General features: G+C 45.0%; 7 protein-coding genes across 7 annotated transcripts; 2 read left to right on the top strand and 5 right to left on the bottom strand.

The window, feature by feature from the left end:
- Positions 1 to 488: 488 nt before the first annotated feature.
- Positions 489 to 2,922, bottom strand: EAE97_000488 (uncharacterized protein; the record flags this gene model as incomplete). The annotated part of the gene is made up of 4 exons (XM_038870998.1): positions 2,319 to 2,922; positions 2,201 to 2,270; positions 1,927 to 2,147; positions 489 to 1,876 (listed from the first exon to the last, which is right to left on the bottom strand). Exons 1-4 carry the CDS (start codon positions 2,389 to 2,391, stop codon positions 489 to 491), a joined length of 1,752 nt encoding a protein of 583 aa, XP_038738359.1. The 5' UTR covers positions 2,392 to 2,922.
- A 578-nt stretch (positions 2,923 to 3,500) lies between these two features.
- EAE97_000487 (uncharacterized protein) lies at positions 3,501 to 4,617 on the bottom strand (the record flags this gene model as incomplete). Its single annotated transcript, XM_038870997.1, has 2 exons — positions 3,501 to 4,169; positions 4,309 to 4,617. 2 exons carry the CDS (start codon positions 4,615 to 4,617, stop codon positions 3,501 to 3,503), a joined length of 978 nt encoding a protein of 325 aa, XP_038738358.1.
- Positions 4,618 to 4,806: 189 nt separating this feature from the next.
- EAE97_000486 (uncharacterized protein) lies at positions 4,807 to 5,142 on the top strand (the record flags this gene model as incomplete). The annotated part of the gene is made up of 1 exon (XM_038870996.1): positions 4,807 to 5,142. One exon carries the CDS (start codon positions 4,807 to 4,809, stop codon positions 5,140 to 5,142), a length of 336 nt encoding a protein of 111 aa, XP_038738357.1.
- Positions 5,143 to 6,741: 1,599 nt separating this feature from the next.
- On the top strand, positions 6,742 to 11,142 carry EAE97_000485 (uncharacterized protein). Its single transcript, XM_038870995.1, has 2 exons — positions 6,742 to 7,247; positions 7,332 to 11,142. The coding sequence occupies exons 1-2, from the start codon at positions 6,977 to 6,979 to the stop codon at positions 10,826 to 10,828; spliced, it is 3,768 nt and encodes a 1,255-aa protein (XP_038738356.1). The 5' UTR covers positions 6,742 to 6,976; the 3' UTR covers positions 10,829 to 11,142.
- A 211-nt stretch (positions 11,143 to 11,353) lies between these two features.
- On the bottom strand, positions 11,354 to 12,679 carry EAE97_000484 (uncharacterized protein; the record flags this gene model as incomplete). The annotated part of the gene is made up of 1 exon (XM_038870994.1): positions 11,354 to 12,679. One exon carries the CDS (start codon positions 12,677 to 12,679, stop codon positions 11,354 to 11,356), a length of 1,326 nt encoding a protein of 441 aa, XP_038738355.1.
- Positions 12,680 to 13,648: 969 nt separating this feature from the next.
- EAE97_000483 (uncharacterized protein) lies at positions 13,649 to 15,138 on the bottom strand (the record flags this gene model as incomplete). The annotated part of the gene is made up of 3 exons (XM_038870993.1): positions 13,649 to 13,894; positions 13,962 to 14,636; positions 14,692 to 15,138. 3 exons carry the CDS (start codon positions 15,136 to 15,138, stop codon positions 13,649 to 13,651), a joined length of 1,368 nt encoding a protein of 455 aa, XP_038738354.1.
- Positions 15,139 to 15,798: 660 nt separating this feature from the next.
- On the bottom strand, positions 15,799 to 20,365 carry EAE97_000482 (uncharacterized protein; the record flags this gene model as incomplete). The annotated part of the gene is made up of 4 exons (XM_038870992.1): positions 15,799 to 16,717; positions 16,771 to 17,927; positions 17,987 to 20,172; positions 20,227 to 20,365. 4 exons carry the CDS (start codon positions 20,363 to 20,365, stop codon positions 15,799 to 15,801), a joined length of 4,401 nt encoding a protein of 1,466 aa, XP_038738353.1.
- Positions 20,366 to 20,739: the final 374 nt, after the last annotated feature.

Here is a 20,739-nt window from a genome sequence, read left to right as displayed (position 1 = left end):
ATTTTGAAAACAAATACCTGCCAGTCGAAGGATTCATCCAGAAGTCGCGTCGAATGAGATCAGGTATCACTCAGCATTGCACCAGATTAGCGAACAGCATTCTTCAATTTATCAAACATATTCACACTCCATAATTCAATCTACTCTAACTACACCGTCCTCCTAGAGCTGAAGCCTTGCAATATATCCCCAAACCATTAGCCTCTTCTTTCCACCCAAACCTAACCCAAATTGCATATCATGTTATCTCATCCCACAATGCACTCAAAAATCTTTCGGAGAAGAGAAAATGATTGATCGCAGAGAAGGATGGTAACAATAGAAGAATGTAGAAAAGCCACCTCGCGCCTGTAAAGCAAAGGGGCATGCGTAAACCAATCCAAGGCTTCCGAATAATTTCCATGTCGAAGTGCAAAACTTTATACTTTCCCTTTTCCGCTCTTCCAACAATGCCATTTATCACTCCTTATCTGCCTCCCAGCTGCCATTTAGAATTGTATCAAATCTCCACCCTGTCCATTCTGTCCCTGCTGAGGCCTGGGGCCGAATGGATTGCTCGATTGGTTAAATCCGTTTGCGCCACCATTCATGCCAGCTGGTCCAGTAGCGGCTGGCACTTGTCGACCATATGGACTGCCACCGAACGCGCCAGCAGCATTATTTTGATATGTGGTTTGTGGCATGCCGGTATATTGGGTTTGAAGGAATGGGTTGTTGCCGGTTTGTTGTTCGTGGATACGTCCTAAGCCAGCACCCGCACTATTAACAAAGGTTCCTGGTGCAGTATGCTGAGCTGGGATTCTAAGGTTTCCTGTATTTCCAAAGGTGTCCATTCCATCTCCGCTAGATAGAAGCGCATTGAGCTTAGCTTCATGTTCGGATACTTCTCTTTGAGGTGGTTGCGGCGAGAATGAAGGAGAAGGACTGAAGGACGGAGTGTTGCTGAATGATGTCGTATTGTTGTACTGGCCCAGAGTCTTCTGTTCTTGAAGAGTAGCTAGTGTTGGCTTGGATGCAGCGGAACTGGTTTGTGGGCGCGCAAATGATGATGCAAATGGATTGTTGGATCCAGTAGGCATTGGTTGTAAAGATTGGAGTGATTGGCTCGGGTTTGTAGCCCAGGGGTTGTTCGTTCCGGCGGGGGCAATTGGTTCTAGGTGTTGTTGCTGCTGAGGTTGCTGCTGTTGCTGTTGCGAGAACTGGTCATATGGATTGAATCCAGTAGGCTGCGGTTGAAACGGTTGTTGTTGTTGTTGTTGTTGTTGTTGTTGCTGCTGCTGTGATGCGTAAGGATCAAAGCCCGTTTGCTGCATGGAGAATCCAGGTTGATAACCAGTAGTTTGATAGCCAGTAGGTTGCGCATTTTGGAAATTTGTGTAGGGATTTAAATATCCCGTAGGCTGTGTTTGCAAATCAACAATGGGATTTCCTGACCAATCGACGGCTCCTTGTTGCTGGTACCCTCCATTGAAACCAGTGGGTTGCGATAATTGAATTGGATCATCATCAAAGAGCGAATGCGCATTTTGCTCTTCTAATTCACGTCTGCGTAACTCTTCTTCCTCTTGACTGAGCTTGAGAGCTTTAGCTAGATCATCGTCGTCTGGTTCACGACCCCCTTGCCTACTCTCACGCTTCTTACGATCCTCTTCCTCTTGGTATTTGCTAGCCTCAATAGCCAACCTATATTCTGCATCCTCTTCGTCGGCGCGCTGCGCTCGGTGTGGTCGTTGTCGTCGTGGCTGTGCATCTGAAGGTTCGGAAAACTCATCCAGGCCAGTAACTCTAGATTTCCAGTTTTTGCGATCAGCGCGCTCAGCTCGAAGTCTATCCTCATCTAAGATCAAAGATGTTAATTCTTTAGCGGAGACCCGAACTAAGGGCATGGTTAGCAGGCTTCATTAGTCTCATCATGAAAATGCAAACCATTTTGACCAACATCTCTCCCATCCTCGTCAATATACTGGAACTCCCTCAAAGTCTTGATAATATAGAGGTTCTTTCTTGCCCATGTCACTACCAACTCGGAACCTTCGTGCAGACAGTAATCTAATACTTTCAAGGCCTTCAAAACATGTCTCCAATTTTTGCCCTTGTCGTTCAAACGTTTGTCGATCATATCCATTATCTGATAAAATGTTTCCGCCCTGTGATACTCGCGTCAGCTCTATTCACAATGGCAAGTGATAAAGGCACGCACGAATTGAAGGTTAGTTGAGCAATTTCAGCCATGTCAGATCCGACCGGACCCCATGGGTCATTACTCGTAGCTATCATTCATCAATAAAATAGTCGGAAGTTTGGCAAAAGGATCATACCATTCCGAACTTTGATTTGCACATTGTTATATCCTTTCGTGATGTTCTTGACGCTTCGTACGACTTTCGACATGTTGACGATCTGATCTCTCCTGAGTTCAATACCAAATTAATTGTAATGTCTGAATTGCGATCAAAGATTCGGTAGCTATCCAGCTACGATGCGACACCTAAGAAGCCAATCGCGAATCGCGTTTGTATGGAAAGGCGACAACGGCGTAATGATGAATGATGTTGTCAGGTATGGCGTCGTAAGTGATCACTATGTAATCGCTTGATATGGTAATTTCCGATGTTAATGAATGAAGACCCGGCGCTGTATGTACCCAGTAGTAAAGGCTAGGCTATGCTTCGGTTGGCCCCGCACTTTCCAGATCCTGATCAAAGGGAATGAATATTTGAATGTCTAAAGATTGATCAAAAAGGGTGATTATTTGATTTTGAGGTTGAAGGTGTCTTTTTTCTGTAGAGGTTGTTTAAGACGATTAGATATGTAGAATTTGTAGAATTAAGCATATAAAATTTGAATGGATAGGTAGTGTCGGTTTAGGTTGCGACAATTTCCAGGTAGTGGCTAAAAAAATTGAAAGTTGCAACTTTCAACTTGCTTGCAGGTCTCCGGCAAGCGGTGCAGTATGACGATTAGCGGGATCAACCCCATGGCCCAGAAAAGTCACCATCCATCCAATACAATCATGTGACACGTATTCAGAGTTCATGTCAGGTACATACGAGCTATCATTGGGCTTCACTAACTGGGGACATTTGTTCGATAGAGATTTGTTTTCCCATTCGGAATGTTTTGGTTTATTTTGGTATTGACTAATAAACCCCCTTTTTTCCCCCATCAACCAACTGCTGTAAGTACTAGGTAATTGTCTTGCATCGATCATGATCAGCACTGTTGCCATACCCTTCCCCTTTCCATCTTTCAAATTATTCGCCTGTTCTGCTTCCCTTGCATCCTCTACTGCTGAAATTTGCACAGATCAAGCATACCATGGATTGATCACTTATATATAAGTACAGTACTGGAGTTAAGACTCTAGATCAGCGTATTCCATTGGAACGTGGTCAGTCACCAATCCCAAGTGAAAGGCAGGAATCCTTCTAGACCAGCGCAATGTGATCAGGTTCCCTATTTTTTTTTCTTTTTTCGCAACATGTTCTCCGAATACATCTTCAGTCTGCAGTATTCAATCCCTCGAATAGTTCTTCGTGCGAAATGATGTCCGCTTGCTTGGCTAGCTTGATTTTTGGCTGGATATGTAGACCCGCCGCCCTTAGCATTGCAAATCTAACAGCATCAATGCCATATTTCCTTCCAGCACACTTCTCAGATGTGCATGTTAGTATCTCTCCAGTCATAGAGTCAGCGTCCTCAGACTCTGGGTCCGGCTCGATCATTTCTTTTGTCTCTTGCAAGACTTTGTCTACACGGGACATCCTATTCTTCAAATTATCATTGCTCGGGATTTTTTTCGTGTTTGAAGCAAACAGAATCTTATCAATCTTTGACAGCACCACTTGATGGGGTACTTTCTGTGACCGCAACATTTGCAGCATTACACGATCACTTTCCTTGATTCCGTGCTCGGAATCGATGAGTACGAAAGCTCGTTTCAGCTGTTTCCTCTTCTCCAAATATTTGATGATTTCTTTTCCCCATTCAGGTCTACCACCATGTCCATATCCTGGCATATCCAGTACTACTAATCGCTCACTATTATCTTCAGACCCTTCATGCCCTCCAATCGCAAATGCATTCATAGACCGAGTTCGCCCAGGTTTCGAGCTGGTAAATGCTGCCTTGGTGTTGAGCAGAGCGTTGAGAAGAGATGATTTGCCAACCTACAACATGCCAGTGTCAGTATATACCTATAAGTGCAACAACTCGTGTCTTCTATATCAAAAAAACCACAGATAGTATTCAGTGTAACGGAAAGATCAAGCCACAAGCCCAATAGTATAACTAGAGGATTAAGCTTACATTTGATCGTCCTAAGAAACAAACCTCAGAGCTATCTCCAAACTCCATGGCATAGAACTGCGATGTAGACCATAAGTGCTTGGGAGGTTTTTTGGTGAAAAATCCATTTGCGTGCACAAGTTGAGCTTCCGTGGGTGGTAAAGTGTCCCAGTGGTAGCATAGTTTAGTAGAAGGAAAATTCATATGTTGTGGTATTTGAGAATCATGACCCTGTGATATTGTCTTAAGTCCTCTGAAAACATTGCTCGCAGAAATCAAATCTCGTCGATTTGTACGAGCACATGACTGTATCCTCAAAAGCGTTGACATTGGAAGGGAATTCGATGTTGAAGTGCAAGAGAATATGAATATATTGGATGGACGAGGCTGCAAGGCTGAAAATATGTCGGAATTTTTGGTGCCGACAGTTCTAATTCTAGGGTGTGCCAGGATGGTGATTTCATATTTCTCATCAACTTTCCTCAAACCTCACCCTCATCGGCGCGGGCAACTACGAAAATGTCTTCTATCACACCTACGAAGCTACGCTCTCTCTACCGCTCGTTTCTCCGCGAACTTCCATCTCGACCTCTTACACAAGAATCCCGCTCACCTCTACAATCCCGCATTCGCAGAACCATAGCCTCGGAAACTGGCACGCCAATCGAGCAAGCAGAGCAATTCTTACAATATGTCAAGGCACAAAGGATGTATGCCACATTACTTGAGAGATATAACCCTGGCATGAATATGGATGAAGAAGAGCGAGTACGTTTGACTGCCAGGAGGGTGGGAATGGATCTACCGGAAGAGTTTTCTTATGGTCAAGATGGGAATGGGGGCAAAGTCCAGTGAGGGTTGAAGCGGTTGTAACGACAACATCGTCCATGCAAATCAATGGAGGACGCGAAATCTTGACAGCGAATAAGATGGAAGGCCATTGATGGACCCACAATCCAGAGCTTTGGGATATGGTACCTCTTGAAGGTTATTCCTGTTCAATGCCTCGTGCGCACACTAAGGACGAGCTATCACCCCAGTATCATACCAGTTTCGATAGGGTTGGAAGACATTTGTGTAAGATATGGGCTTCGTTGTACAGATCGAATGGGCAGTGAAGTAATGCAGCTCCAGCCTTCATTCAGTAGGCTAGCTTCTAGACCTAAATGATATTCATATCATCACTTACTTTGTGCAAACTTAAGCGGTAGCATGTTGTTGAGACTCAATCCTGCCTCGTTTACTGTATGAAATTACGTCGAACTTGGATTGACAATCCACCCATGTCAGATAAGCAATGTGAAGAAAAATGGAGCTTGTAATAACGATGCTCAGTTCGTGATGTCGCTCAGTGACAGGATTTGATGAGATCCACTGTGGAATTTTGATACACAGTACCGACTGTGATGAAAGTGCATCCTCGGTATCCAGATGACGTTTCACAAGCCTCTTTCTCTTGCCTACTTGCCAAGCTCAAGATATAAAAACAAAGATGTCAGATTCACGTTTTCATCCAATATATCAATCACACCTACTAGCTAGGAGCCTAGTAGATATCCTCACACACGTGTATTATGGATTGATCAGTCTAGAATCTCCCCGCTAACAACTCACTGCTAAAGTAGCGATTCCATACCGAGGCAAGCACAATACAATAACTTATGACTACCTAGTACCTAGATGACCTGTCCTCGTTAAGTCTCTAGATCCTAACTAACGGTTGCAATTGTGAGATGCTTAATCGGTGAAGAGGGAAAGGGAAAAAAAGATAAGACATTGGATGACTCTATTTTTAGTTACCCTATAGAAAGCACTTTCTTAGTCTCGGGCTCCACATACAACAAAATTCTCTCCATAATGCTCATGAATTAATTACTGGGTAAGTGATAATTATAGTTAAGATTGTTGGTCTGTATCCTCTATGCGAGAAACGAACATGTCCTCAAGATTTCGATTTAGAACTCGATATGAAGGATTATCATGATTTATCATTCAAAACAACATACAGATTCTAATTCAGGTACACACCATGTCTCACCCTCAACGGTGCATGCACATATCAAATGAAAGCTTCAACCTTTTTCCTATGCTGTCGGAGCCGTCAATACAACCTTCTAAGGGCACGGATACGGTTTGGCGCATGAATCGTTGGGGCAGCGAGGGGAGCCCATAAGCGCTGGACATGTCAAATGAAGACTAGCAGACTAGATCCATGTCGAAATGTCACTGTAACATCATCTCATTGGTTCAATATGAAAAAGGCGGACAGAATTGATCATGCACATCAACTCCGATAACTCCAATCGTGGGCCATGCCATATTTGGAACCCTGAAGTTGGTGGTGTTGTAAGGATGGGAGCATCTTTCTTTGCCCATGCTACCATGCTTCAAAAACAGCCATCTCGCCCTTTCGAATCAAAAAATACCACCATGACCTAAAGGGAGGTCGATCCCATAGGAAAAAAAAGGGATATCCTTCACAACTTGAAAACTTCAACTCACACTCAACTTGACTCGTTTACATCTTTATGTTCAGATGAGACCAAAGGCAAAGTCGTCTAAATAGGACGAAAGCCTGGCTTGAGTGCTTGAGTGCTTGAGTGCTTGAGTGTCGAGGTTAAGTCTCGTTTGTCGCGATAGCACCTTCGTGTTACTATTTTTAGAATCGGGAGACTGTAAAGACGCGACAATGAACCCTCATAGAGAGCATGGTTTCCGAAGAAGAATGGAATTGAATCCCATCACAACATCTGTTCAGGTCACTCCTCCTCATCATCAGACTCCAGGATCTACCATCTCTGGAAATCCGAGCTCAGCATTTGGATATCATCCATCACAGTACAACACACCTCAGAGCTCAGTGCGACAGTACAACCCTTCACAATGGACCTCATCTCCCAGCGTCAGTGGTGGTTCAGATACTTCGCATTATTCTGCCAGGCCACCTCACGATCCAGATGGTATTTGATTTCAAAAACTGTTTTAAACTTTCGAATTACATCCACAGTGTGCGCGGGGTAGTAAAAGCTAATAATTAATTGCAGTAGTGATTCCGGCTCCACCCCCATACTCACCACCTCGAAGCAATAGACCGGCAGGAGGGCCAGATGAGTCTATGTCTTCTCCACCACAGGCATATCGGTCTTCCCCAGATATTCCACATACCCCTCATACTCCGGCCCCAAGTACCCCACACCCAAATTATCCTCCTCCACCTGGTGGACGATCGAGAGCTGGATCGAATGATCGGCCACATGGCATCTTTGGATTCTCCAGGAGACAAGTCAACCATTCTGAAAATCCCAGAATGTCACCAGCAAACAGGGAACCAATACCTCCAGTTCCAGCCATTCCAAGAAGAGTTGTGGAACAGACTCGTCAAGAACTTGCAGAGCCTGTTCCGATCAATGTTCTACCTCCAGGGTCCCGTCGAGCTGCATCTACGGGAGCCATCAGCTCAGCATCCCCGGCGCATTCGCGAGATCCATCTACTACTCGATGGCAGCCTGGAATGCCCTTACCTCCGCCTCCGCCTGGCGTCCCTCCACCCCCAAGATCCCAAAGTATGACCCGTACGCTCGAAAGTGTAACCTCTCCCCCTACGCGAAGACCCCCGCCTTCATCTTCTTTAGGTCCAGTTCCGCCCACTCCACTCTCGCCTCCACCCCAAGCTTCTGCGGCAGCGTCAGATTGGCCTGACGAGACACCCACAGCAGCACCCCCCCGAAACCGTGTAGAAAGTCCCGTGCTCCACATCGATACTTCGAGTAACGCTTCTAGTACAGCGACTGATTCTATTTCTGATTCAAATTCTTCTAGCTTGGCAAGATCGCGAGCAGTCAGAGGAGAGAAAACTATTCGTGAAAGAAGAAGTGAAAGTAGAACTGGCAGGGTAGCTTACCCTGAATCGGCTGTTGAACAATCAAATAATCCTTGGGCGGAAGCGATTACTCCTAGTGACATTGTTGTGCCCCTAGCGAGGCGTCAAACTATAACCAGGGCTACTCCAAGGAGCGGAAGATCATCTAATTATTCAGAAACTCCGAGATCGTCCCAACCCATGCAGCAGAACTTGACCACTCCCGATCGTATGAACGGAACTGCTACTGGCTCTAGGGGCTCAACTCCTAGACCAGTGGCACCTACTCCGCCTTTCTCTCCTGAGTCTATCAGGTCATCTGGAATAGAACACTCACCATCAGTTCCTTTTAAATCCTTGCCAACTCCCCCACCACAGTCAAGAATGGTTCAAAAGACTCCCAATAATCGTCCGCCTTCCTTGATCATCCCTAAAAATGACTCCGCAGTCATCGCTGCTTCGACTGCATCCCAGCCTGCAACAGGCAAATCTGTTGCAAGTCAAATATCCCAAATGACCCCAAATGATGATTTCGCCTGCTCTGCAGCAGAGAGACATGAAATTTTTGTTCAAAGAGAAGCCAGTGCAACAAATGATACAGACCGTGTACGGATTTTTGCTGAGTTCATTGTGAATGAATCTAGAATTCGTCGAGACCGTTATGCGTCTGCTATAGATGCAATGGGATCCGAGATCTTAGATTTGACTCGGGACTTATTTCGCCCGAATACTAATCCTCGTAGAGACTCTTCGGCGTCTCGTGCAAGTGAATTCACACCTGCATCGTCAGCTGCGCCAAGATCCCATAGGGGCTCGCTAGTAGGGGCCGTAAAGGAAAATATACCGTTACAAAACTCAGAACCAAGATCTGGATCGCGCCCACCCACGAGGCCAACCTCACGCTCAGATTCAAGGCCTGGATCTAGAGCTAATTCAGCAGGCCCGCCATCTCCCGCTCCAACACAACAAAATCCACAATGGTGGAGTCAACCTGGCTATATGCCCTCCTTATCTCCAATCCCAAGCATGAGTGTTAGTGAGGCACTTGATGGTGCAAGTTCACGAGGAAGGCCTTCAAGCAGATGGTGGGAAGTTAGTCAACATGGGTCAGATGGAGCTCCTTCGTCAAGATTCGAAAGATCAAAACGGGAATCAAAGTATATGGGTATGCCAAAGGAATTGCGTGAAGCTTTACAATTTGGTGAAGGAGACCAATCTTCGGGATCGCCAATGGAGAATACATTCGGTGGGCCGAGTAATCCAGCCCATCTAGGTCCCAACGAATATCCACAGGAGAAAACTGGCTTCCACCAACCGAATCAAGTATCTCCCGTATTTCAGTCAATTGTTCCCCCAGCCCTCGTTCCACGAACGCCCTTCACACCAAATCCCCAGCACCTTGATGTTTCAAGATTGGTCACATTACCCCCACCTTATCCCCGTCACCACCCAGCAGTGAACAACAACCATCCAGATCTCACAAGCATCCGTACAACTGTTCGTACCTTAAGCGACATCACTGAAGTAACTGCCACTAAAGAACGCTTTTTGAGGGATAGTGCTCAGATGCAGGAAGATCAAACTACCGCTGCTTCCAAACGTCGAACATCACTACGTCTCCGTACGCAGCGCGATATTGAAGCTGGAACGATCTCGTACGCTGACGCAGCTGCATACGAAGCAGATTCTGTCACCAGTGAAATTCTCAAATCAAAGGAAGCCGCCAAATCTATCTTTGAACTCTTTCAATCTCAAGTCGTTCTTCCTGTCAACGAATTACTCATGACCCGTATTCAATCAGCCACCGATCTTTTTGAACAGCTGCGAAGTAAACTCTTTAATGACTCAAGAAACCAGAATCCGACTTCTACCCAGGAAGAAGGTGATGAACAACCAGAGCTTATTGAAAAATTGACCCTTCTCAAATGGATTTTCGAAGCTCGTGAGCAACTTCACCGTGAAGTTTACGAGTTACTCTCGGATCGCAATGATCGTTACAAAGAGATGATCATAACTCCTTATCGCTTATCCCAAAATACCGAAAAAGTGCGCGGCGCAGAATCCTTCTTCGCAGAAGATGCTCAAAAACGCAAACAAGAATTCGAATCCGAAATTCTCAAGCGTACAGAGGAACTCATGGATATTATCGAAGAAAATGTAGTGCGAGGCGTGGAAGTTCAACTCGGTGCTTTCTGGGATATTGCTCCCTCTCTCAGTCGTTTGGTTGAGCAGATCCCGAAAGATGGAGATTTGGAAGACTTTATGATACAAATACCCAAAGAAGAATACGAGGAAAATCCAAGCTATTATGATTTTCCGTTACAATATTTGTATACACTCATAGTCCACACGGGCAAATCGACATATCAGTTTATCGAGAGTCAGACGAATTTGCTCTGTTTATTACACGAAGTTAAAGTAGGAGTAACGGCAGCAAATTGTAGATTAATGGCAACTCAACGCGTGGCTCAGGGAGAAGGAAAAGAAGAGGTGGAGAGAGAGTTAGAGGCAGTGAAGAAGGAAGAAGAGGGAAGACTAACAGATGATTTGAAGGAGAAAGTGAAAGTTGTTGAAGAGCTTTGGAGGAGTGGCTTGGGGACTGAGTTGGATGAAGTTAGGGGGAGGATTTTAAGATGGCTGAAGAAGGTTGGAGGCGAGTTGCCGCCGGATGACGAGGCATAGAAGCGTAGTGGGCGAGTCATCGTGCATGCTAGAGTGGTATGAAAATCACCGATGCATGCGCGTATGCATTTATGAGGATGATGTTATGTCACGATATGATTCGATATCTTTACGTACAACGATTACGATTAGAAAGTTTGGAGGGCATAAGAATTCTTAATGTATATATTAACTTCAACTCACGATCGTTTCTGGGGAGCTTAGGAGCAGAATCATTTAGATTGTTGGCGGTAGCTTTTGTTATCTTTTCGATACCCCTTTTAGTATTTACATCGTTCTTCTTTTCGGCTATATAAGATTATGAGATTACGAAAATTCAGGCAGATCATTTTATGTGAATCATTGAGAATATTTAATTTTGGTGGCTACGTTTCTATCCTAGATACATGCATACCTCAAACCGAAAGCATAAAAGCAATCTATCAGAATCCATAGATGGACACAGAGACTAAAGAAAATTCTATAGTAACATCCTACCTCGTTTCCCATTCCCCATAGTTCCTGCAAAAATCTGGTCACTGATAGTCATAAGAACTTCTGTTCTGAGCCCTCGAGCTCGGGAATCATAGGATGCTCAGTGGGTGGTGAAGGTAGCGGTTTTTCCTTGGTGTGAGATTTGGAGCTCTCGATGTTTTCTGTTGAGGAGTAAGGATGAGATCGGAGTGGATGAGGTGCCTGATCTCTCTTTCTATCTTGGTCTTGATCTCTTGCTTTCTGATTGAATTTTGTCCCTGCTACGACGGCGGAATCATGTTCAACAGATGGTTTCTGGAGATTAGATGTTTTTGTAAGGGGAGAGTTTTGGCGCGGACTCTTATCTTTAGTCTTTCTTTTAAGTGCAGCTTTGACGTGTTTCCTAGGCTTGGGAGGCTCTGAATTGTTTGCAGATTGGTCATCTACAGCACTTCCTCTCTTTACCTTGACTTTTTTATTTGCAACGTGCGCAACTTCTTGTTTCGTCTCCATTTGCGATCGCGATTTGTCTCGGCTGGGTGTTTGTTGTAATATTACGCTCTCCGTCGAATAGGTTCTATTCAGTAATCTGTGATTTCGCCACGGACTATAAGATGGCACTGGTTGTTGGATTTTGATTGATTCTTGTCGGGGCATGTACACTTCTTGTTGAGGATGATGACTCTGAATAAGTGTTGGATTTGAGTTTGAAGAATGCACAAGCCGCGCATGTTGTTGTTGTTGGGAAGAATTCGATGATTCGTAACTGGGGACTTGAGATATGCTTGATGGGGAGTTTGTCCAAGAACCGTAGGAATCATGATGGGACGAGTAGCTGGGTGTTTCTTCGCCTGCGTTTGAGTAAATGTGTGAAGGGGAGTTAGTATGCTGTCTGTTTTGGCTGTCAACAGATTCTTCGCGATTTTCCAATTGTACTTCAGCGAAACTCGGTCTTTCTTGCTGCGCGCGAGACTCATATTTAGGTGCAACGTCATCGGGGCTCGTCCACCGATGTTGTGACATAGCATGCGAACGTTCTTCACCGGGCGTCTTCTGATGTATCTCGAAGTCTTGCGTCGAAGATATACGACGTGCTCGCGGATTATCTTCCTCGTTCACAAAGGGTACTGGTGAATCCTTTGCTGTTCGACGAAGCATTCGATTTCTTCTGATACAGCTGAAAAGTAGTAACATGGTAAGCACTAACGTGCAAGTAACAATGCCGATAATAAGACCAATACCAATTTCCGCTCCGACTGGAAGGCTGATGGAAGAAATTGGTTGCTCTACTTCATTTCTTTCTATTGAGGATGAAGAGGCTGTGTCAGTCAAGGAGGAACGACTATTCAATGACTGATCACGAGCCATCAGCTTGGATCGGGCATGCACTGCAGCCATTATTCATGTGTCAAATAAGATTTTGATAATATATAGTGAAAAGCATGTCCACAAACTTGTATGAACAAAAGACAATAAAAATACGATGCATTGTATGAATGATATACAATTTCTCAAGAGATATATAAGCTCGGGCCCACGACGAAAGGGAAATATTGAACGACCTCATCGAGGCCAAAATCAAGGGAAGGCAAAATTTTCGATGTCTTTAGACACTTCAGCCTTATAGGCCACATGGCCTTTTAACTGACCTCTCCAGCATTCAATATTCGTATATCCTCAGCTACACAACCAATAGAATCGATTGCGCTTGACTTGTTGGTTTTTAAGCGCCGACTTGTCAATATTATTGAATTTACCTAGTACTGAAAGAGCCGAAGATAGTGGCTTTACAGTAGCCCATTGAACATGGAATGATGATATATTGACCAACTTTAAACGTCTTCTGGCCTATAAGAAAAGACTATCTTGACCTTCGCTTCGATTTGGCACACAATGATATCAGAGCGTATTTCATGTTGGTACTTTTCTAGGGCTGGATGCTAAGAATTGTTTATCCGGGGAAAGAGGCTGTGTCGAAAAGATTTTTCTGCGCAAACATTCGACAGTAATGAAATCGTCAGAGTGCAATGAACTTCTATTGCTCACAACTGTCGCATACACCATTACCTGGTTGTTTGACTGTATCATGCGCAACGAGCCCTCATTTATAGACTTCATTCAAACGGTAGAAAATGTTGTCTGAATTTGGCGAAATGACTAGCTAAGCCTGTGAAACATAAAAGTCCCAACCAACGGCATACAAGCAGTCGAATGCACTGAACTATTAAAGTTGATCGCCATCAGGGGCCCTTATCTAAAGGTGCTCAATAGTTCCCGTGTGCCTTGCTATATGGAGGTTGTGACAAGCTAAGAATCTATATCCTTTGTAAAACTTCGCTAAAACATAATGATGCGACGATACACAACTTAAGCTATCCACTTCCAAGATTTCTTTTCCACAGAATCAAAAAATCGCACTGCAATAACGCAGAAGGTAGCGCCAGACAAAAGCGCAGCATCAAACAAGATCACCGAACGATAGTTTCCCAACTTGCTCTCCCCCAGAATTTTGCCACCAACCGGACTTCCAAGCATGGTTCCGAGGCCTCGAACAAAATAAATAAACCCATTCACGCTAGCGTAGGCCTGGAGTCCAAAGACTTCCGCCACAGTCTTTGAGTATACATGTAAGTAAATTGGAGAGGTTGAGATGCACAGAGATAGGAAAGAAGTGACATACTGTTGGAAATAGAGCATTGTAACCACCACCTGCAACACCATAAAAAACCACAAAAAGTAACCACAATACCTTGTTACCATTTGCAGTAGTACTTCCCAGCCAAAATCCTAACACCGATATGACGCACAAAATGACTGTCAGAATTAGAGTATTTTGTCTCCCAAACCTATCGCCAGCAAATCCCGTCAACACTCGACTAACAGAATTAATACCGTTTGAAACAGCTAGCAACGTGGCCCCAAAAGCAGACGTGTAGCCCAAAGCCACGGAGTACTCAGCCAGAAATGTGAGCGGCAGTCCGTTGCCTCCCGCTTGGAGGAAGCCAGCTCCAACGCTAAAGATGAATGCAGGCTTTATGGCCAATTTGAGATCGACGTGAGTTTGTCTCCTTCCTATGAATCGTGATGGAGCTGCAGTGGCAGCAATCGGCAATGCAATTACCAGCACGAGGAAAGAAAGTAAACGGAGCGTCCATCTTGGTCCAATTGATGTCAGAAGAAAGCGTATCAAAGGAGAGAACACGAGCCCGCCGATCCCCGCACCCGATAGGATAAATCCCATAGCTGAGCCACGATGAGTGGTAAAATACTCTGGAGCTGTGCTGAGAATTGGATAGTAGAGAAACGATGAGCCAATGCCATATAGCAAGCCTTGTGTCAATAAAAGTTGCCAAACCTAGTGAAACGATTTAGTGAATGATAGAGTTGGGAGAGGATTGTGATTGTCCAACTTCTTTACAGACACTAGCCAGTCCAAAGCCTAGGCTCATGAAAGCAACTCCCATCATACAGATATATTTGGAGCCCTTAATACCTAGTCTTGCCATCATAGGATTTACCACAACGCTGCCCGCCCATGTAAGTCCAGACCCGAGTGTTCCCACGAAAGCCACTAACGCGCCTTCGTTACGAGTGGATTTTGGAAGCATGGTTTGGGCTTCAGAGATATAGTAACTCTGAAACACGCCATAAGATTGATTGAGACCAATCGTGATACATATTGTTAGAAAACTTGAGATGAGAATTATGATTCGTCTTTGGCGAGTTACAGGCCGTAATTCGAACGTGCTTTGAGGCGATTGGGGTTCGTCTACATTCAGAACACCCATTTGACTAGTCTCATTAACAAAACGATTTGAAAGGCCCGGAAGAGGATGGGTATCAGTTGCAGGCGCCATGATAATGCTTCAGTATCTGTTTTGAGTCGAGTATTACAATATCCAAATCGCTTTTGAATATTAAAGTCCCAAGATATGCCTGCAGGGATAGGCGTAATTTAAACCTATGCAGAGGCGAATATTAAGTCTGATCTGACAGACGAACACCAACAATATTCAGAAAATTGTCAACAATAACAATCGTACAATTATTCTGAATTGGAGAAACTGATATATATTGTAGCGCTTACTCATCTTCATCTGTTAGACTGACCACTAAAAGAAGTTACTGCCGGAGATAAATACGGAGTGTGTGTTCACCCGTCAGTTTCCGTCTAATATCCTCGGTTATCATAGCAGTACATGAACAGCATCTAGACAAAAAGGTGGAGATCAGAACTTAGATCTATTTGTGCTTGCTCAGGCTCAAGTTTTCAGAATGACAAGGGATAAAAAGAAGTGTAGCAAGCTATGGAAATTGATTATTTTTCGATCTTCATTCTTCAAGCTCATGGTATATCCCCTAGAATTACAAGGTTTGCTGTGGCCATGGTAAAGGCTACCCGCACCCTCCTCGAAACGCCCATTTGAATCATATATTTGCGCTCATACTACATCCCACTGAAATTTTATATTGAATCAAATCAAGATAGAAGAATTTTGATCCTTTCATGACGACACCTATTTTCTAAATGCTGTAGAAATATCGGCCCTTGTCCATTCAGCAATAATCTCTCCGTCATAAACATCTCTACTGATTGTCAAAATTCTATCATCGACTCTTTCGTACAATCTCTCGCATTGTTGGTGCACCTTGATAACAAGTTCTCGACTGAGTCCTGGATCATCTGCATCACCGAAATGTTTTTCGACTCGCTTCTTGAGAGTTTCGATACCTTTTCTAATTTCCTTGGCATCATAACCGGCAAGAATTTTCTTGAAAGTTGATTTAGAGTGACTAGGCATTGACGAAATTTTCGAAGCCGATTCACCAGGTTGTCTTGAAAGCATAAGACTCTCAGTGCTTTCTAAGAAATCGAGAAGCTTTCCTAAAGGCCTACGAATCACAGCACCAAGATACAATGTCATGTGTTCATCCATTTCTTGGCTAGCATTTTCTCGCCATTCTTCAAGTATCGGATTGGAGCGAACATCCACTTCTTCAAGGTAGTGGTTCATGTTTTCGATGAGTAAAATCTGATAGTTGAGGGCCTCCTTGTCCTCTGGATCTGCACCTGCAGTTTGGGCACTTGGGTTCTCTCTTGCGATGACTTTTAGAGACTCAAACATGGTTTTGTTCAATCGCGAGTATGCATTATTTACGATTTGTCGAACTTCGAGGCCGTCGGCGGACATTAGCATCGTTTCTATTGCCAGCGAGAATGAAGGAAATATCCTTATGAAGCCAATAACACCCTTTCGCTTCTTTATTTTGACTTTGGTGTCTTCAATGGCGCGTATTTGCTCATCGAGAAATTTGTTAAATAGACCCAGTAAACGAGCATGCAGTTTTTGAAGTGTGCGTGCGAGGTATTCCTGGCTTGATTCCTCAAGGTCGACAAGCTTGCGCTCAATTGAAACGAGTATTCCGACACCTTGCCTACCCAAAGAATTAGTTGAGTTTTCTGATTACTTGAATGATAGTGAACTTACAATGGATCAGATTGAAGGGACCAGTCTACGAGTGCCTGCATATCACCAGCCCAGAAAGCGTAAATTTCTTCCATGGTTTGCACGACACGTTTTGCCAAGATCCGATTCGGGTCCATAACTTTTGGCCTTCTCAGGTCACCACCTCGTCGCAAGTCGGGTGGTGCAGCGGCGATAGAATCTGCAAAATCGTGTTGCTCTAGTGATGAGATATGGAAAAACTCGACGATAAAATTTTGCTCCATACTCATGATTGGAATCATTTCATCAAGAGCTCCCGTAAATACTTCGTTTGGAGGCAGTCGACCATCCGCCTTGTCTGAGCTAGCTTTGTTGCCACCATCGCCAATTGGGGATCGTATTTTTGCTAATGTTTGACTTCTTTTCACTGTCAGTTTTCTGGCCGTCGTGGTTGCGAGGCCTTCGGTTTGTTTTTCGGTTTGTGATGTAAACAAAATATCAGATTCATCCCCATGTGCTTTCCTAGCGATCCGCTTCCAGGCAAAAACAGCGTCTCTGAATTCGTCCTGATACAAAGGTTTGCATGCAGACTCATAATCTAACAAAAATCTCTCCCATTCATCGGGGGCAACTTCTCTGGAGAACAACATGAGTGGACTGTATCTCCAAAGCACATTTCTCGCAAGATCATGATGACGTGGGTCAAGTTTGCCCCTCCCAGCTGCTCTGGTGATATTACCACCCTTTTCTCGGTCTAACGCTTTTCTCGTTTCATCAATTGCAGCGCGGAATTTCATTTGTAAGAATGAATACAAGCGCTGAAGAAACTCAACGCTCGTAACTCGGTACACATCTTTTTTCTCCTGTAAGACTCGCATGCTTCCGATCTCGCTATTGCCGAAACCTCCAGTTTTACCGGAACGAACGCTACCATCTTCGCTTCTTCTGGGACCAGAAATACTGAGTGAAGGATCAATAGTGACCATAGCTTTGAACAATACAACTAAGGATTTTTCAATCAACTCGAGATCATGAGGTCGCTCCAGCGATGCTGTCTTGAGGCATTCAAGCTGTGATGACGAAATCGATATTGTATCCAATAAAGATTGAAGCTCAACTTGCAAGAGCTTTTGATTGGCTGTTTGTACTTGCAGACCTTGTGACTGGGCTTCGATGTAGGCAATATCCTCGTTGAGCGTCTGAAATTTTTTATTAATACACAAAGATCTCCAGAAAAGCATTTATGGAAAAAACTTACGCCAAGCTCCACAAGATACAGTGTGAGCAAACCATCAAGTTCGTCACATTCATCCATACATGTATCTAGACCTCTTTTGATCGCTTCAACTCGCTCATCCTCCTCTTCTAATCGGTTTAGCCAGCCTCCGGCTTGAACCTTGTTGAGCTCTCGCTCAACATCATCCTTTAAAGTATCGATGACTTTTGTATGAACACCTTCTCCTACCCATCCAAACTCATCCCAGGCATTGACAAGATCGGAACCTCGGCCATCCAAGAAACTTGGGTCAATGCCTAAAGACGCTAGCTCTTTTTGCATTGCCTCAGAGGCAGATTTTGGCCGTCTAGGTTCGCGAGACTTTGGCTTGTCGAGTGATCCTGTATCAGGTGTTTTTGAAGGACCTTCAATAGTACTAGTAGGTAACTCCTTATCAGGGACTGTGATCTTGACTTCCGGAACAACTTCAGGATTAGGTTTACGTGCAGCCGATTTCTCCGGAAGGGCTTCAACTGGAGGAGATGAGACTTCGGGCGAAGCAGCAGGCACAACAGCAGGTACAGCAGCAGGGATAGTATTAACTGTAGTTGCACTATCACTACTTAACGCCCGAAGCAAGGAAGGTGCTGGAACTACACCGGTTATTCCATCAGGACCGTTGGGAGACTTAGCCGCCAGTGCTGCTTCTCTAAGACGTTCGGCAGCACCACCAGCACGGGGCTTAAATCCGTTTGCGTTTTTAGCGGCCCTGAGGAAAGTACTCGCAATATCACCCTTGGATTTCTTTTTGATCATTGGTCCTAGGCCTGGGCGCAATTCCTCATCCTCTTGATCCTCTGTTGAAGGTGAAATAGGGCTGGTAGGCGAAGCAATGGGAGAGACGGGAGAAGTCACAGCCGGCGCAGGTGTAGGAACTGGCGGAGGCTCATTCTTGCTGCTGCTATCTCCCATATCATCGCGGGGAGTTTCCAATGCTGCTGGCTCTGTAAGCTTGCTATCGATGCTACCATTTCCAATGGTATCTCGTTCGCGAGGTATCGATCTTTCACTGCTCCGAGTAGGAGGGCGCATATCATCTCTCCGCATACCAGGACTAGCTAATGGCGCCGGCACGATATTGTCCATTGAGTCCGCACCACGCAACCGAGATGCATCTCCAATATTTGGCATCGGCGGCCGCCGTCTCTCCGGCGGAATAGTTAGTGGAGCAGGCATTGGCGGCGCATCCGCTGACCTGTCTCGTTTCGGACTTGGAAATCCGGCTTCAGGAGGACCGCGTTGGGAATTTGGCGTTATGCTTCTATCAGGAAAGCGACCAGGTGTGTTAGGTAGCCCATTTGTACCACCACGTGAGCGAGGTGGTAAGCTGCTGCTGTCGTCACTGCGCCCAAAAGACTCCTGGCTTGGATTAGCCCCCTCCAGTCTACGCAGACTTGCTTGACTTTGTTGAGGTGTAACGCCAGTTAGCTTAGCACTGGGATTTGGCGAAACATCGCGCGGTGGTCGCATAGGAGGTCTAGAATTTTGTTGTGGAAAAGCTGGGCTGGCATTGGGCGGCATTTGACCTGGTGGGCGTTGCATAGCATCACGGCTAGGTTGACTACGAAGTACTGGCTCTCGGGACGGATCGCGTTTGAACGGTCGACTTTGATTCTGTTCATAAGGAGAAGACGCGGAAGAGGACGGCTGCTGGGGTTGTGAGGGCCGTCGCATCTCTTGGGAGGGAGGTTGTTGTGGTCGTGCAGCAGAAGAAATACCAGATAATTGCTCCCTTTCTCTTGAGTCGAACCCAATGAGTTCTGGTGCCTTTCCGCCAGTATATTTTGTATAAATCTTGACCAAGCTTGCGATGAAGAATTGCTTTTCTTTCTGAGTATTGGCCTGCCAATAATATGGCTTTCCAATCGTTACAATGAATCCCATTCCACCGGCCCATAGCTTACGTTGCTCTTCCTCAGCGTTCGCAGGCACTGCTCCACTAAAAGACTCTACCGCAGATAGATCATCGAGCATCCAAGTTTTGCCTATTGAAAAGCTCCCGTTCGCATTCTCCCTAGCTTTGTGCATACGGACTCGTCCAGATTTGCGCACTGCAACAATTATAAGACGAGGTTTTTTGGCATCTGGATTTGCGTTCAAAGGAGGGGGGGTAGAGGGATAGGCAGCATCCTCAATGATTCTTATGTGTGTGATGTATGATTCCAATACTAGATGACCGAGGGGTTAGCTGGCACCTTCAGCGCAAACTGGGCTAATCTTACAGGAGCCATCTGAATCCTTTTTCCCAAAGCAGCTTTCGATAATTCGTCTCTTCTCATCTTCGAATCTTTCCGCCCTGCTCATACCACTCCTATCACTGCCAGTGACCCCGCTAGAGCCAGTTCGTGTAGAGCCGTCCATGTGGCAGGCGGAGCCACGTTCGTTAAATCGAGACGACTGTTCTGTGTATCCTTTTCAATCATTTATTCGTGAAGGCGACTTGGGAGTTGTTCTGCAGTTGGCTCGAAAATCATTTTTTTGGAATTTTTAAATAGCATTCAAAAGTCGCGGCACAACTCACATAGATAGAAGAGTATAAGAGGTGCAAGTCAGGTATTAGGTTATTTGGTGCTTACAGTTTGACTTCAGTCTTCTAGGTCCTGTTCCCTGACATCAAACCAGCAAGCACGCAGGCACAGGCACCATGAGCATTACATAATCAAGGACCTTCGAGACGGGCATAATAAGATCCGGTCTTTGGCCATACCTACCTACTGAGCTACCTTCCTTTTGTT

The sequence above is a fragment of the Botrytis byssoidea genome (genome assembly GCF_014898295.1).
Source record: "Botrytis byssoidea strain MUCL 94 chromosome Unknown BBYS_001, whole genome shotgun sequence".
Lineage (NCBI taxonomy): Eukaryota > Fungi > Ascomycota > Leotiomycetes > Helotiales > Sclerotiniaceae > Botrytis > Botrytis byssoidea.
This window is presented reverse-complemented; position numbering and strand designations above follow the sequence as displayed.